Raw genomic sequence first — 15449 nt, 5'->3', positions numbered from 1 at the left:
ATCCAGTGCTTGTGGTTCTGCTTGAAAGCTGCCAGTGAACATTGGCTGTATGATAATGCGGACTTTCCAGTCATGCATGCTTCCATTTCTCCATCTAACCTGTCAGCAAAGCTCTGTGGTCTTTTCAGAAAATCATGTGGTGTCTGCCTCACGATAAAAAGATGCTGCCTGCAGTCCAAAAAATTAGTTGTTTAAAATACCAACCCTTTGCATAAGCATCCCATCCACAGCCGACAAGCACACAGCGTGCGCTGCCAGGTAGGTGCTCTGCCTGGGCACCTGGAGTGGCTGGAGTGTTTGATCAGCTCACACGGCCTAAGGTTTGGACAAAGCAGCCCCAGAAGGGGAGGACTCAGCACGCTTCTCCACTGTTGCAGAAATAACCCAGGAACTGAAGCCTGATTTGTGTTGTGGAGGCCAAGAAGAGGCGAGCTGTTGGGTCAGGTCAGCCACTGCGGCGAACACCAGGCTGCCAAGAGCGCGCAATGGAAATTCTCTGGTTGAATATCCTGTGAGTGGGTGGCTTGTCTGAAGAAACAAGAAGCAGGCTCCCTTGAGTCTGAGAAAGGCGGGAAGTAGAGGGGGAAAGAGCGGTTTCTAATGACTTGCATGCCCTGTTCAGAAGCTTAATTTAGCTCCTGTGGTTACCTTTATAGTCCATGAAATGACATTTTGACCTCCAGGAAGGTGGCTGATGTCTACAGTACTTATGCCTTTAATGCCTTTAATTTGTGTGTGTTTTATATACAAGGGTTGGCAGAATAATTTGGCTTTCAGTGTGTGGCAGATAATTTTGGTAAAAAAAATTAGTTGTTCTACAGACCTGCTTCAAGACCCAGAACTTAGTACGGCTGGGGCAAGGATGAGGAAGGGGAAAGGCTACTTGTGGAGGCAAGATAGATGCAGAGCAATAATATGCTCCATACATTTGTGAAAATCTTATCCACATGTGTGTGCACTATCATCAGGTCTTTGACACAGCATCCCTGTGCTCTGCTGGTGTGGAAGCACAAGAGCCCATTCCTACTTGTGAAGATGTGCACTTGGATCAAAGGCAAAGCCCCAGCCGGAGGTCACTGCCTACAGGAGCTGGCAGAGGGGAGCTTAGGTGGCTTTGCCATTTGCTGCCCATCATGTCCATTTGAACATATCCATCTGTTGCTGCTTCCCCTTGTGCTGCAGCTGGCGTCTCTCACAGCATCACGAGGATATACTCTGCCACCATCCTCTTTTCCCTTGCCAGTTGTCTCTCTGCTTGTGGTCTGGCGCAGTTGTGTTTTCTCCAGCATCCCCCTCTGAAGCACAGTCTTCATGCCAAGGTTTCCTTGCATCTCCATTAGGCTTCCCTCCTCTGCTGCCTTCCAGCTGTTCCTGAATTTCCAGCCCCTTTTTGTGAGCCACCAGTAGCCTCTTTGGTGGCTGGTTGTTTCTCTGTTTGATATTCTGCATTAGTGAAGGTTAAAGGATAACCACTTTTATCTCTGTGGTGTAGTTCTTGGGCTAGAAACTGCCTGCCACAGATTAATATTATAGCAGATAGTATCCCTAGTCACAGAGTCATGCCCAGGAATATAAAATGTTGAGGATGTGCTTGGTGACAGATGAGTGGAGAAGTAGAGAAATGGAAAAAGATGACACACAGAACCTGGGAGATGCACCACAGGAGCACACTCCTGCTGTTCTTGAGTGCTGTGCAAGGGACCAGAAGTGAGTTGGCTGGACATGACAGTGTAAATCAGGAAAGCTGCAAAGCAAATAAACTGAGTGAAAAAGAACATGAATCAGCCTGGCAGATCAGATCCTAAATGCAAGCTGGGTGAGTGAAAAACAGGCTGGAGGAATGGTTCTCTTTTGCACCTGCATATCTTTAATGGGAAAATTGCAATGAAGCTGGATAAAAAAGGGGAATAGCAGTAACCCCTCTGTCAGCCAGGTAAAAGCTGTGCTTTGATTTGTCACCAGCAGACCAGAGAGATCTAAAATGCTGCGAGCTCTTTGAAAGCATTTTCAGCCTGTAAAAAGGTATCTTTTTACCAAAATTGTAATCAGAAACCCAGAGAAATAAGAGATCACCTTCCTAACTGTGCAAAAAGACTAACTGCAAGTCATAAAATATTAAAGATTAAAAAGTTCATTCTAGATTAATAAACTGGGTGAAAAAATATAAGAGCTGAAATGCGAATTCTCAGAGGGTCTGCAGTAGCTGTGCAAGAGCAGCAGTCGTACATTGCTAATAAGTAAGTTCGTGTCTAAATGTGATTATAAGTGGAACAGACGTGGAGATAATTTGCCCTCTAGCACATAGAAAGCATGAAACTACAATGAAAAATATATCAGCATTTCTGTGAACAGATTTGTAAGTAGGAGGTAAAGGATACAAACAGAGCAACCAAAGGAAAGACTTCTGGCTGGGATGGAGAAAGCAGCACACTGGACGATGGCCTGAGTGTGAAGTCATATACATACCTGGGTCAGTGCAAGCTGGGTTTGCCAGTATTTTTTTCCAGTTCCTCTGTGCTGAAAAGCACAGAGCACCTCGGACAACATACTATTGCAAGACTATGACATTACTGGGAGGCGAAAACAAAAAATACAGTTTGTGAAGCTCACATTAGTCCCTGATGCACAGATAAGGCAGTGGCACACAGGAACACAAATGCCATGTAAGGGAATTCATTAGTATTACAAAGAGAATAAATGAATTTGCTACCAAACGAACTAGTGCTATTTGAACATTACGTACCCATAAGCAGAGCACAAGGACTTAGAAATTGCCATTGTCTCACTGTTTCAAATTTCAAATTATTTTTCAGGATAAACCATGCAGTAGGGAGCAAGATACACCTGTTAACAAGTTGGACTAGATGATTGTTGTAGGTCCCTTCCAACTGAACTTTTTTATTCTATGCTCTGGTATGTTGTGCTGTGCTAAATAGAGTAGTTGTGGATGTGCATGTGTTTTACCAAAACGGCAAATCCACTTCCTACATGACATGAGCATGGAAACAAGGCAGTGGAGAGTTCTAGTGGTGAGTTCTAGAGGACGTCCCTCCCTTGAGAAATGACTTACCAGACTCAGCAGCAAATGGGCCACTGAACAACTGATAGACGTTGGAATAGGCTTTTTAAAAATTAGACTATCAAAAATCCCATATAATGAGGTAAGCTGTTATTGCAGAAAAGATTTAGGCTCAAACACCAAACTACCTGGAGGACACAAACAATATTTGCCTGGTGACAAAAGGAGAAGCACAGAGCACTTAAACCTGAAAGAACATTCCTCCATTCCAAGCAAAATAGGAAAAAGACTGAAATATGTATGAATTATGATCTTCTACACTACAAGGAATTATAAAACTAGGGTTAAATTAGTGTTTGCAGGGTTGTTTAAATTTTACTGTGTTCATGAGAAATGAAGTCTCACCAAATCCTCACAAGGGCTGACTTTTCCAGAAGAATTATTATAAGGCTGCTACAAATTCCATATAGGACACATGAGCAAGTGTTCTGCTTAACGTTATAATTGCACCAAGCACTGCGATGTGATGTTACAGTGGAGCGCTGCGATGTTATAGAAAGTGTGACAGTGAGCAAAGATCCCGAGGCGCAGAGGGCTGAAAATGAAAGTGGAGTATTTATGTTGACAGCAGGTGTGCTTCTGATTCAGAGACTGAAATGAGAAAAGGGCAGAAGAAAGGAGAGAAGAAATCCGTGGGGGGATTTTGAAAAGGTGGCATCACTGATCTTGCAGCACTTGAGGTCCAAGGTTTATCGGTGCTGTTTGCAATGGTTGAACATTCGGTATCGCTCGAGGTTGAGTCCAAATTAAAGGAGCTTGCCTCTTGGTAAAAGCAGCACTTTTATTATCCCTCAGACAAGGTGTGCAGTGAAGGGTTTACCCTTTGCCCTGCATTTTCCTCTGCAAGGAGAAGGAATATCATGCAGGGCTGTGTTAAGTAACACAATGCTGCATAGGATAAGGCTGTATGAGATAAGAGTAGACCTGGTAGCATCCAAGGGCCTGAACCTCTCTATGCCACTGGTGAGTGCTGTCAGCTGTGGGAAGGGGCTACCTTCTCCTTCAGTAGGACGATTCTTGTTGAAGGCTTGTACCGCCACTGATGGTACTTTTTCAGATTATCTTGGCATTCAGCAAAATACTGGAATCCTGCTGATCCTATCTCCCTTATTGCATTTTGAAAAGTGCTTTCTGGTTGAGAATTTAGGTGAACAATTTTTTTTTTCCTTTATTAGTACTCCTAAGAAGACTACCAGGTGGGCCAATGTAGCTTTGCTTTTTGAGTCATCCATGAATACTTTAGAAGAGCACTAAAAGTTGGCTGTAGCACGTAGGTTTTGCAATAAAATGGTTATTAAAATAGTTTAAATTCTTGATAATTTATTTTAAGTACTATTTATTTCTAGCAGGTCCTTAAGAGGAAGGAAAAGGGGAAAAATATTAAACAGAAAATATCAAGTTAAAATTAATCAAATCATTTCCTTGACAGGTTTACGGTAACAAACTGTTACTATACAATGCTTTGTCTTAGCACTCATGCTGAAGAATTCCTCTGCACACAGAGCACAGTTCAGCTTCTCCTTATTAGATCATCTTTATGAGGCGTCCACATTATTTGGTCTCTGGAGAGCTCTTGGTATTCGCAAAATTACTTTAAATATGTTAAATAAGAATACTTTGAATTAAGCTGTTTTAAAACAGTCCTTTGAGGAGCTGCTGTAAGACCAGTGATTCAAGAGAAAATAAGGGTTAAACCATCCTCCTGGGCTGCTGCCTGCTGTCAGTCCCAAAGTGGTTCTTGGCCTTCGCTTTCTGTTCAGCCCGAAGTGAAGCTGAGATGTGCCGACCCCGCGGTGCGGCTGTGCCATGGCTGGGGCGAGGTGCAGGTGGCATATTCTCCCGTCCCGTGTCACTGGGCTTTAGCTTCCAGCAGAGCTGGAGTCTTGCTAACTAAAAAACAATTTCTGGGGAAAATGGAACAGATACTTGTTTCACTTCCCTCTTGCTGCTTTGTTATTCAGAGATAACTTTGCTATTTGGTTACCTATATATTCCTGTTCACATGGAGGCAAATGCACATTACCACTGAAGGCTCCCACACGTAAAATGGTACTGGATGGTCCTGCTTGAAGTTTGTGGCTCACTCACTGTTTACTGGTTGTTCGCCCTGCCGTAGTTAGCCATCACATAGCCCAGCAGAACTTTAACGGGGCAAGTATTTCGTATTTACAGTAAAAAAGGAATACAGCTGTCTAGCAGAAGTTCTTAGCAAACTTCCATTCATTTTTTTATGCTGAGGTTACAGAGAGCAGCAGTATGTTATGATTCAGAAACCTTTTCTTGTTCCTTTCCTTCCTAAGTTTCTGCTTAAAGGCTTGACTTTAATTGGTTTCTTGTGCCTTTCCTGTTACATCTTACACAGTATCACAGTATCACAGTATGTTTGGGATTGGAAGGGACCTCAAAAGATCATCTAGTCCAATCCCCCTGCTGGAGCAGGAATGCCTAGGTGAGGTCGCACAGGAACATGTCCAGGCGGGTTTTGAATGTCTCCAGAGAAGGAGACTCCACAACCCCCCTGGGCAGCCTGTTCCAGTGCTCTGTCACCCTCACTGAGAAGAAGTTTCTTCTCAAATTTAAGTGGAACCTCTTGTGTTCCAGCTTGATCCCATTACCCCTTGTCCTATCATTGTTTGCCACCGAGAAGAGCCTGGCTCCATCCTCATGGCACTCACCTTTTATATATTTATAAACATTAATAAGGTCACCCCTCAGTCTCCTCCTCTCCAAGCTAAAGAGACCCAACTCCCTCAGCCTTTCCTCATAAGGGAGATGCTCCACTCCCTTAATCATCTTTGTTGCCCTACGCTGGACCCTCTCCAGCAGTTCCCTGTCCTTCTTGAAGTGAGTAGGGGGGGGAGAGCCTAGGCTTTCAGTAGAGGCAGTATTTAGGGAAAAGGCTGCGAGTTTTAACCATTTTTTGTGAGGTTCAAGGATAACTAATTTGCCCATGCTGATTCTTTGGTGGTTCTTGGGGTATGTTTTCTCCTGAAAGCTATCCCAGGCATGTGATGCAGCTAATCATTGCTGTGGATTTTTGCTGCAGATGACAGTGGTCCAATGCACATAACAATCTATAGCAATCAAAATGTAATTTGAAGTCGATAAATGGTATGGTTTTCTGTCCATGTTCTGCAGTTACCTTACAATGTTTTGTACATTTTTATAAGCAATTTATTACTGTGTATTTTATATAAAATTTTGATCGTAATTTTTTCAGCAAAAAAAAGTGTACCAAAAAAGCACAAATGAGACTTTCTCTGAGGCACATATCTGGACTCGAGCTAATTTAAACTTTAAGTGTGATTTTTAAAATTTACCCCCTCAAACTTTTTATTTACCCTCACATGCTTTAGCTTAAATCAGCAAGCAATTAAATCCAAAAAAGAGTGTTTACAAAGAGGGTTGTATAGACCTAAGAGAGCAAGTTTTAGTCAATTCCGTTATATTGAATCAAGGCTCCTTTTTGCTTAAAAGATGCTTAAATCTGACTGTGAGTCACTTCCCCACATAAAATCTTGTAACCTGAATGATATATTAAATTAAAAAGAAATCAAAGGTTAGCATGTGAGAGCAGTCATATGCTGCAACAATGTACATTTTGAGGAGTGAAGGGTTTACAAACAGTCTTCTCTCAGGGAAGAAAAGCAATTGACACCCAATTAGTGTTAAAGCATATTCCTAAAGCTCAATGACTTGAGAGCAAATTACAGTTGTCATTGTGGATTTGTGAAGTGTGCTGAACCATGATGCATTTGTTCAGAAGGAAGTTGCTCAGACATGAAAGTATAAAACAAGCACAGCAAGTACGAGTTCTCTGCGTTCCTATAGTATCTGTGCTTCCATAAAGCAAATTTGTAAAGTAACCATGAGGTCCCTGGGATGCATTTTTGTGGATTCCTGCTGCTTGTTAAAAACCTGTTGATGGCTCACTAAGCTTTGAACCCAACTGTGGTACATCGGCCCCCCTCCTCCCCACCATTTTGTGGGCCCGAGGTTTGTAGCTGTAAGCTGACACAGAGATGGCAAATCTGTGCCTGCACAAAACAACACAGGGGAAGGGTTTTGTTGCATGACTAGTATAGTGCTCTCTTTTCGAGCAGGGCTTTTCCCCCTTAGAGTGGGGGACCAGTGTGATGGTGATCAGGAAAACACTGATCAGTAAGGGAACTTTTCAAACTTCTTTGCTCTTGCTTTATTTGTATATGCTTCATATGAAATAGCCCCAGACCTGGACTTTATTAGGTGGAGGAGAGCAGATGTCTTGTACAAATATACATGAGATTATGAAATAAGTTTATTGCTTATTTGACTCATTTAAGGAAAGCTTGTGTTTGAATATGGATGAAGAAGCACAGTTATACATCAGAATAGGCATTACCTACTCCCAGCCTCCCTAAGCTGTTGGTCTGGTACACTCTAGCATGAGCAGGGTCCTTTGTAGCTATGGCCCTGCCACACACTTGGACCTGCCATCCCCTCTGTGTGTGCCGGGTGGCCTGGGACCACCCCACAAGTGGCGCGGGCCACGGCCTCTGTCCCGGCACGGGGACTGCGGCACGTCCACAGGCACAGCCAGGCCGTGAAGTCGGCTGTAACCCACCTCATGTGGCTTGCACGGCTCAGGACATCCTCTTGATTCAGCAGCTCCAGTGCTGTCCTGAATAAGGATGCTTTTCTCAACTAGAAGCAGGGACTACTTAGCGATGAAGTAATTAAATCACACTGTTCATGAAAAGCCCTCACTGTTAATTTACAGTATTTGTCATAGCTCCCGGAATACAATCACAGAAACAAAGACGGAATTGAGAACAAAAGGAGAGAACTTATTTGAGAAATTTAAATTTTCAACAAATTTCATAACAACTGGAAGCACATCTGCTTGTTTCAATTGATTTCAAGAAATCCTCTCTAAGTTTCTAGGTGCATAAAGAGTTTACCATTTTTGGATTTTCTTTCTTTTCAAGCTCATTGCTCAATTTGTTATCCAAGTTTACTGCATTTAAAAACCTCATAGAGAAAGGCAATCTTAGTATTCTTTCTGTTCAGTAGCAGTTTTGAAAACCTTGCTCTGTCTCTCCTGTAGCTGATCCAGAATGTAGAAAGGGCAAGGAAACCTGAAGGCAAAATCAGCCAGCCATAAGGAAGAGAGAACTCTTAAAATAAGTATGCAAACAAGAAAACCAATGGGAATCTCTCATAAACTTAATGGCAGTTAAGTCTACATTGTGTAAATAGGGAATTTAAATTAATATAAAACCTTGTAAAATACAGTACAAGTACATTCACTTCATCTGTTACTTCTTCCTTCAGCATGAATAATGAAAGGTTTTGTTTTCGTTTAGGAGAACTATCTGTTATTATTTTAATTTCACTGTTTTTTCAGGTAGTAATATTTAACTTCAATTAGCCATTATAGCTTTTAATACTGGTGTAAATGTTGTTTTCATTTTCTTAATTAGTTTGACCATCTTCTCTCTGCAGGAACCCCATCCTTCTGGAATAAGACCTGAAAGTGGTCCCCAAGCGGGTGGAACCACACTTACCATCACTGGTACAAACCTGGCCACTGGTTCCAAGAAGGATGTTCGCGTTTCAGTTGGTAGCCAGCCTTGCAATGTGTACGTACCCTGAGCAACTAACAGTGCAGAGCTGTATCCTAACAAAGCACAAACCTCTTCTGGCCTTTAGAAATTACACAAATCCATTGTCTGTCTCTCCGTGACTCATCCTATGCAATGGAGCTCTGCACGTAATGTTCAGACAGAAACCCTCCCAGATGCTCCAGCTGGAAGAAGCTGCAAAAACACAGAAGTGGAAGAACTCAGATATTAAAGAATTTGCCAGTTTTTACTTTCTCTGCTTGACTGGCTGCTCCAGATCCATCTATGCTTTCAGTCAGCATTTCCTCAGTGATTACATATAAAATCTTGATCTTCTAGTGTCCCTTGTCTTCTAACTTCTTTTTTTCCTTTATTAATTGGTACACTTCTCCACAAAAAAGGAAAAAAAAGGGAGTGACACAAATCATGCTGACATCACATTGTTCTTGTGTTTGTTTTTATGTCCTGTACCTTTTTTAAAAACCCTAGGTGATCTGAAGTGTTGTCTCCTCTCATAACTACTCAGTGCCTAGCAAAAATAGAACGCTTTTTTGTTGCTTCTGGGACACTAGAGTAAAGAATTCAAATCACCATAATGTTAGTAATTGAAGACATTTCCTCTTCTTTTTCTTCTCCAATCTAGCACTGAATTTGGAGATGAGATCGTCTGCGTTACAGGACCTAATAGCAAAGTAGAAGCTGTTGAAGTCACGATGAACTATGGGGGCACGCCAATTAGTGTACCAGGGCTCTTTTCATACAGTGAGAATCCTACCGTCACCAAGTTCCTGCCAGTAAATAGCTTCAGCAGGTAATGAAATGTTTGTCGTAACTTCATTTGCTATTGGGTTAAAGTATGTGTAATTTATAATAAACCTGTTACATATACAACTGTATAGAACTCCATTCATGCACATGTTTAGCTATGTAGAATTTGTGAACTTTCTTAACCAAAGATGATGTTTGAAAGTATTCTGTTTACCTCCAAACTTTAATCTCCACTTCAAAGCTAAATTCCCAAACCAGAAAAGGTGATGATCTTCTTTTAAATGAAGATGTCTTAAAGAAAGAGGTTTGAAGCATTTCAGGATGTCAGACAACATGATCTTACTTACAAATCCTTATCCTGTGAGGATAACCCATATAAAAGGTTTCAAATGAAAAGGTTTGTAACAGTTCTTCTGTTCAGCTTTTAATTACTAAGCTGGAAACAGTGGATGGTTATGGCTTGTCACCTCTTTGTGTCCTGAGGAGAAAAAGACAAAAAAAAGTGTCTTTTTAGGAAATCTAGATCAGACTGCAACAGGGCTTTGAAAAGGTATGGTCCCTTCTGTGGCGGTACTCACACCCCAACTGGTAGCTGTTCCTTCTGGAAAAAAGCTCACCTAGGAGTAATTGTGAAATCAAATAAATGTACGCCGCTTGTATATATGTAGCAAAACAGCAAATTATCTGTATAGAGGTCCTTGTAGCATGCGTCTGGTTTTGAGAGTCATTCTGTGACCGATACAGGGACACACTTGTGACCTTGATTCACATTGGTCTCTGCTGTTACCTAATGTTCTGGTCTTTCTGCTTAGTGGGGTACAGTTGGCAGAGACAGATCCTGATGTTTCCACTTTCAGTAAAAAGAAAAGTAGCATCGAAACCTTACAAATAGGACACTAAGTATAAAGCTGGCTGTGACTTCTCTTGGATAAACTGGTACCTGTTTCCTCGAATATTGAGCAGTCACTTACATAAAATAGGATTTGATTTTAATATTTGCTTTTGATTTTTGGTTTGGGTGGTTTTGGGGCCTGGAGAGTTTTTTTGGTAGATCAATAGTGATTTACCCCAGAGGATTTAAGAGACTTCTTTTTTTTTTTCCTCTATATAAACTAAAGCTTAATTTAATGGATTGCCTTGAGGATTGCTGTCCTTCTAAATCCCTGTTACTTTGATGACTTTAGTTACCACTGGCAACTTGCATCCCTTCTTCTTATTATTTGAATGCATTTTTTTTAAACACTGTGTTGCAAATTAAAGGGAATAGAGAAGTTGGGTCCCTACAGACCTGTGGAAAATACACTTTCACCTTTGTGTGTGTGTGGTAGGTGGAGGGGTTTTAAGAAAAACATTGGAGAAGTAAAGCACACAAAGATAGGCATCCGTGAAAAGCCACAAATACTGGCAAAGCAATTTGTACATCTTTATTCTACTGGTTTAAAACAAGTTTGTAGTTGACATTGCTGCTTTTAAATGTTGTGGTCATCAACAGCTTTAACAGAAGCCACTTGTGTAGGATATCTAATTGTCATATAGGCGTTAGGTAGCTGTTTCCAGTGGAATTAGTAGTGGTGCAGGATAAAACAGTCTACAGCTGTGATAGTTTGTCAATGACTTGACTTCTTTTTTAATTCTGCCTTTCAGTGGAGGGAGAAATATTACAGTAACTGGAACCGGTTTTGAGCTCATCCAGAGTTTCTCGTTGGTGGTGTATGCAGAGCGTCCAGAAGCAGGGAAAATGAACCTCAAAAGGGTAATTTTCTTTCTTTCTTCTCAAAGGAATCACACTAGATGCAAAACATATAATCTGTTCAAAAAATGCATTTAAGTTTGTCCACTGGGCTTGGAGTCAAGAAAGGTTTGAACAGTTTTCTGTATCTGTTCAGGGTTTCTGTAGAAGAGCTTACTTCTGCTGTCTTGACTTACACTCACTTGTACCTTGCAGTCTTCTACTTTAAAATTATTTTAATTTAATATGGGTAAGGATAGAAGGATTAAGCTTTGAGTGGTAAACTGGATGTATTTCAGAATTTGAAAGTGTTTGTTTTTTCTTTATCTTTCTTCTTCTTCTACCCCTGCAAGCTTTGTCTGAAACAGGACCCAGACCCAGACAATGCTGAGTACTCAGCTTTGCACAGTCAGTGCCTTTTATTTTCTCACACCTTAGTGAACTGAGTTGTCTTTTCTTTCTTGCTTCATGCATATTCTGCCTATAGCATGTTCACAAAAAGCTGAGAAAAATAAAGTTATAAAAAACCCCAAATCCTTCTTTTATCTCATGTTAAGAACTGACATTGCCAGTAGTCTCCATTTCTCACTATACTGAATGAGGATCACAATTAATTGCAACAATTGAGGATTTAAAAGTGATCTTCCAATAAGAACGTTATAAGACTTTTTCTCATGCTGGCTTTTCAATTTAAGACTGTCTTGTGATCCATAAAGACTTGGTAATATGCGTGTTTTGTATTATATACATGAGCCAACTTTTAGAGTATGCTAACGCCAGCTGAATTTGGGTCCATCAGAACCCTATCCTTAAAGAATTTGAAGAGGAAAACTGCCTATATTTCTTAGGCCATAATCTGCAAGTTGTAATTATCTTGATAACCTTAACTCCCAGGACAATCCTGAAGTCTATTTAGGATTCTCAGCAGTGTTCATCAACATTTCTCAGCACCCTCCTTATCTATGCTTGGCATCTTCTCAGCATATTTGCTTAAGTCAGCATTATGTACAGCACCCATCCTTGGTTAAGACTAGAAACTTTTCTAATCTTTTGTTTTGCTTCCACTTACACGGCAATATCAGAAAAGTGGGGGAGAAGCTATCAAACGGCATTTCTCAAAGTGAGAAACTGAGGTGGCGATAGAAATGTTGAAGTGTTGTTGGCTATAGTTCATGTTACTGAATGATTGAAGGACTTTCTAGGATAAAAACATCTGCGTAATTGGGCTTGGAAGACAGGTTGAATTGTTACCATGAGCAGTTGATTGACAATTGGTTAATTGATTGACAGTTGGTTAATTTTATTCTGAAATTTCACTTACTAATTGTACTGAATTTCAGCGTATTTTACAGTGCCAGTAGGAGAGAATCTACCTGAGATATTTAACGGTACAGAAGATGATCTAGATTTGTAACTGCCATTTTAACCTCTTAATCTTGGAGCAATTTGATGATATCAGCTTAGTGTGGGCCAGGGCCATAGAATTTGGTGGCAATGGAAACTGATTGTAGCCTAAGCTTTTTCTTCAGGCAGCTGCTAGAACATAATGAATCAACAAATTCCCATTAACAAATTAGTTTCAATTTCTTTTTTGGAAAATACCTCATACTGTGTTATTTCTGCTGTATGGAGAGAATAAAATCCAGTGGGTTTATTTCTACAGTCTAAAGTTATCAGCAGTTATGTACAGGAATGAGTCAAACTATAAAATATACATGTTCTTCTTGTCTTGTTTCTTACAGTTTGATGGAAAGGATGTTACAAGACTCAATGAAACTACAGTGGTTTTTTCTTCCCCACCAATACTGGAAGACCCAGAAAACTATAACATTACCACTATTATCCTAATGGATCATTATAATTTGGTTGTAAAAAATGAAAGCCATTCCTTTGCCTATGTTGCAGACCCAACCTTTGAAAACTTCACAGATGGCATCAAAAAACAAGTCAACAAACTTATCAATGCAAAGGTAAACTTGACAAGGGGTGATGGTTGCTCAGTTTGTCCTTGAAGCATATATGGCATTTTTCCTTCCTTGCTCGAACCCTTAACAGCTGTCAGGTACCATACCCCAAATGCTTGGCAGACTCCCTTACCTCTGCTAGATAATGAACATTGTCAGTTCCCCTTTCCTCCCCACCCCCGCTTTTCAGAGGTAGTTGCTATCTTTTTAGCCATACTTAGGGTTTCCCGGGGATGCCCTCTCCTGCTGGGCCTGACATTTGGAAATGCCCTCTGCCACAGAGCTCCCAAGAACTGGAGAGGACATCTCACACCAGGAAGGAGTGGAATTGTGTAATTCCCAACCACTCTGCTCTTCTGTTCACTGCAGTGCAAATCACATCTGCTGCTAAAAGTGATCCAAATGGAAAGCTGCAACTTGGAACTTCTTGTCTCCCAAAACTTTGCAATGATGACTTAGCCTTGTATTTTCTGTCTAGGGCAGTAACCTGAACAAAGCCATGACAATAGACGAGGCCCAGGCTTTTGTGGGTGACGAGCCTTGCAACATAAAAACACTAACTGAAACGGACTTATATTGTGAGCCACCAGAAGTACAGCCTCAACCAAAGAAACGGCAGAAGAGAGACACCATCAATAACCTTCCTGAATTCATCGTAGGTTACCTTTTCAGTAGAATTTAATATCATGTGTTGGTGGCATGGATACAGTGCTCCTTAATTGAAGTTATTTGTTCTGCAAAGTTGTTGTAGTACCATGAAGAAACTCCTTGCAGTTCTTTCTTCCCCCAGCTTCTGCCTGCTGTCTTGAAGATGTCACACATAAAGAGCGGTCCCAAGCTGCCAAACGCCTTCTACCTTCATTACAGAGGAATGTAAAATTGTAGCTAGACAGGCTGGGGATTTTTCTTCCTCTCTAAGCAAAATAAAATTGCTTCATGGAATAAAGTGCTAGTGACCTGAATTCAGTACAAAGTATTCAAAAATGTTTCCTTTCTTGGGCAGTTTGAGCTAGAAATTCACTTAGTAAGAATAACTAAAAATTTGGAGCACAACTGAGAAGTGGAGCACTGTCCATTTGCACTTTTTTAGACAAATGTCTGTGCTTACCTCATTAGGTGAAATTTGGACTCCGGGAATGGATCCTTGGAAGGGTGGAATATGATACACGTGTGAGTGACATCCCACTGCATCTTATTTTGCCACTGGTACTCATTCCTATGCTAGCAATCATCACCATTTCTATCATGTGTTACAGGTAAGTTCCTTTAATTAGGTGTTTTTTCTGTCCTAAAGCTTTCAAAGTACTACCTGATTCTTTTCAGGTCAGTCTACAGAAATTATCTTAATCTTTTTTATGAGCCACTGAGTTAAGAAAGACAATTACAGCTGGAAATATGTATGAGCACCAGTTTATTCCTCTCATGCACACCAAATTCCTTGGTGTCAGTCAGCCCAGGTCCATCCTTTATACATAAGCACAACAAATGGTCCCAGGCTTGCCAGGTGCACAATTGCAGTCTGAGTTGCACACATACATTCTTGAAATGGCAGCTAAAGTGCCTTTTGTGAAGGAGATAACTTATGCTATATACATATCCATCAGCATTTACGCTGCCTCAGTCAGCACTGTAGGTCTGAGCTGGATGGATTTGGCTACGGGGTCATTTTGGCCTTTCCAGCTGAGGTAAGTGTTACCCACACACAGATTTCATGATTCACGGTGACATTCATGCTTCACAAAGGGCCAGAACAATGTCTGTATTTCACTTAAGACCTACTTAGCCCGATTTTAAGGTTAGTAATGAGGGCCTCACACTGTCCCTCAGGAGGAAGTGCATTTCACTCTTATGGTGCCTATCAGTGCAGCCGAGGCCATGCTGACGTACATGCTGTACAGCACTGATGCGCTCATAGACCTCCTGCAACCTTCTCAGCTCAGACCCAGACACACTCCTGGGCGGCTCAGCGCCAGCACAGGACATGTTGCAAGTAATCCCTGTTCAGTACATACAAATCGAGCTTCTGTACTTAATATGTGATTGATTGAAAGCATTTGTAACTACTGCTTACGGGATTTTAAGTCACTGGCCCAAGTATGCTTTGAAGCAGCAGACCCGTGATGGTGGCAGGTTGATTTACATGGAATGAAGACTTGGTCCACTGTTGCTGTTCTTCTCCTCCATTTTCTTTCTGCTGCCAGTGTTTAAAAAGAAATACCAGGAAAATGTTCTCCAGTCCTTTGGCTTCCCACTCAGAGCTGTTGCAAAGTAATTTCTTTTGCAGTTTATAACTTTTAAAATTCTTA

The 15449-nt window shown here is 41.1% G+C and overlaps 1 protein-coding gene across 1 annotated transcript in view; it reads left to right on the top strand.

The window, feature by feature from the left end:
* The window catches only part of PLXNB2 (plexin B2), a gene marked incomplete at both ends in the record, with an annotated part of 77988 nt that overhangs the window by 35962 nt on the left and 26577 nt on the right, over positions 1–15449 (top strand). Inside the window, 6 exons of the mRNA XM_080352641.1 lie at positions 8564–8700; positions 9326–9493; positions 11095–11203; positions 12922–13149; positions 13622–13798; positions 14260–14399. Coding sequence (XP_080208767.1) covers positions 8564–8700; positions 9326–9493; positions 11095–11203; positions 12922–13149; positions 13622–13798; positions 14260–14399 — 959 coding nt within the window. The remainder of the gene's footprint in view (positions 1–8563; positions 8701–9325; positions 9494–11094; positions 11204–12921; positions 13150–13621; positions 13799–14259; positions 14400–15449) is intronic.

Source organism: Nesoenas mayeri, assembly GCF_963082525.1.
Source record: "Nesoenas mayeri genome assembly, chromosome: 1".
Lineage (NCBI taxonomy): Eukaryota > Metazoa > Chordata > Aves > Columbiformes > Columbidae > Nesoenas > Nesoenas mayeri.
The sequence above is the reverse complement of the archived record's forward strand: the minus strand, read 5'-3'. Positions and strand labels throughout refer to the sequence as shown.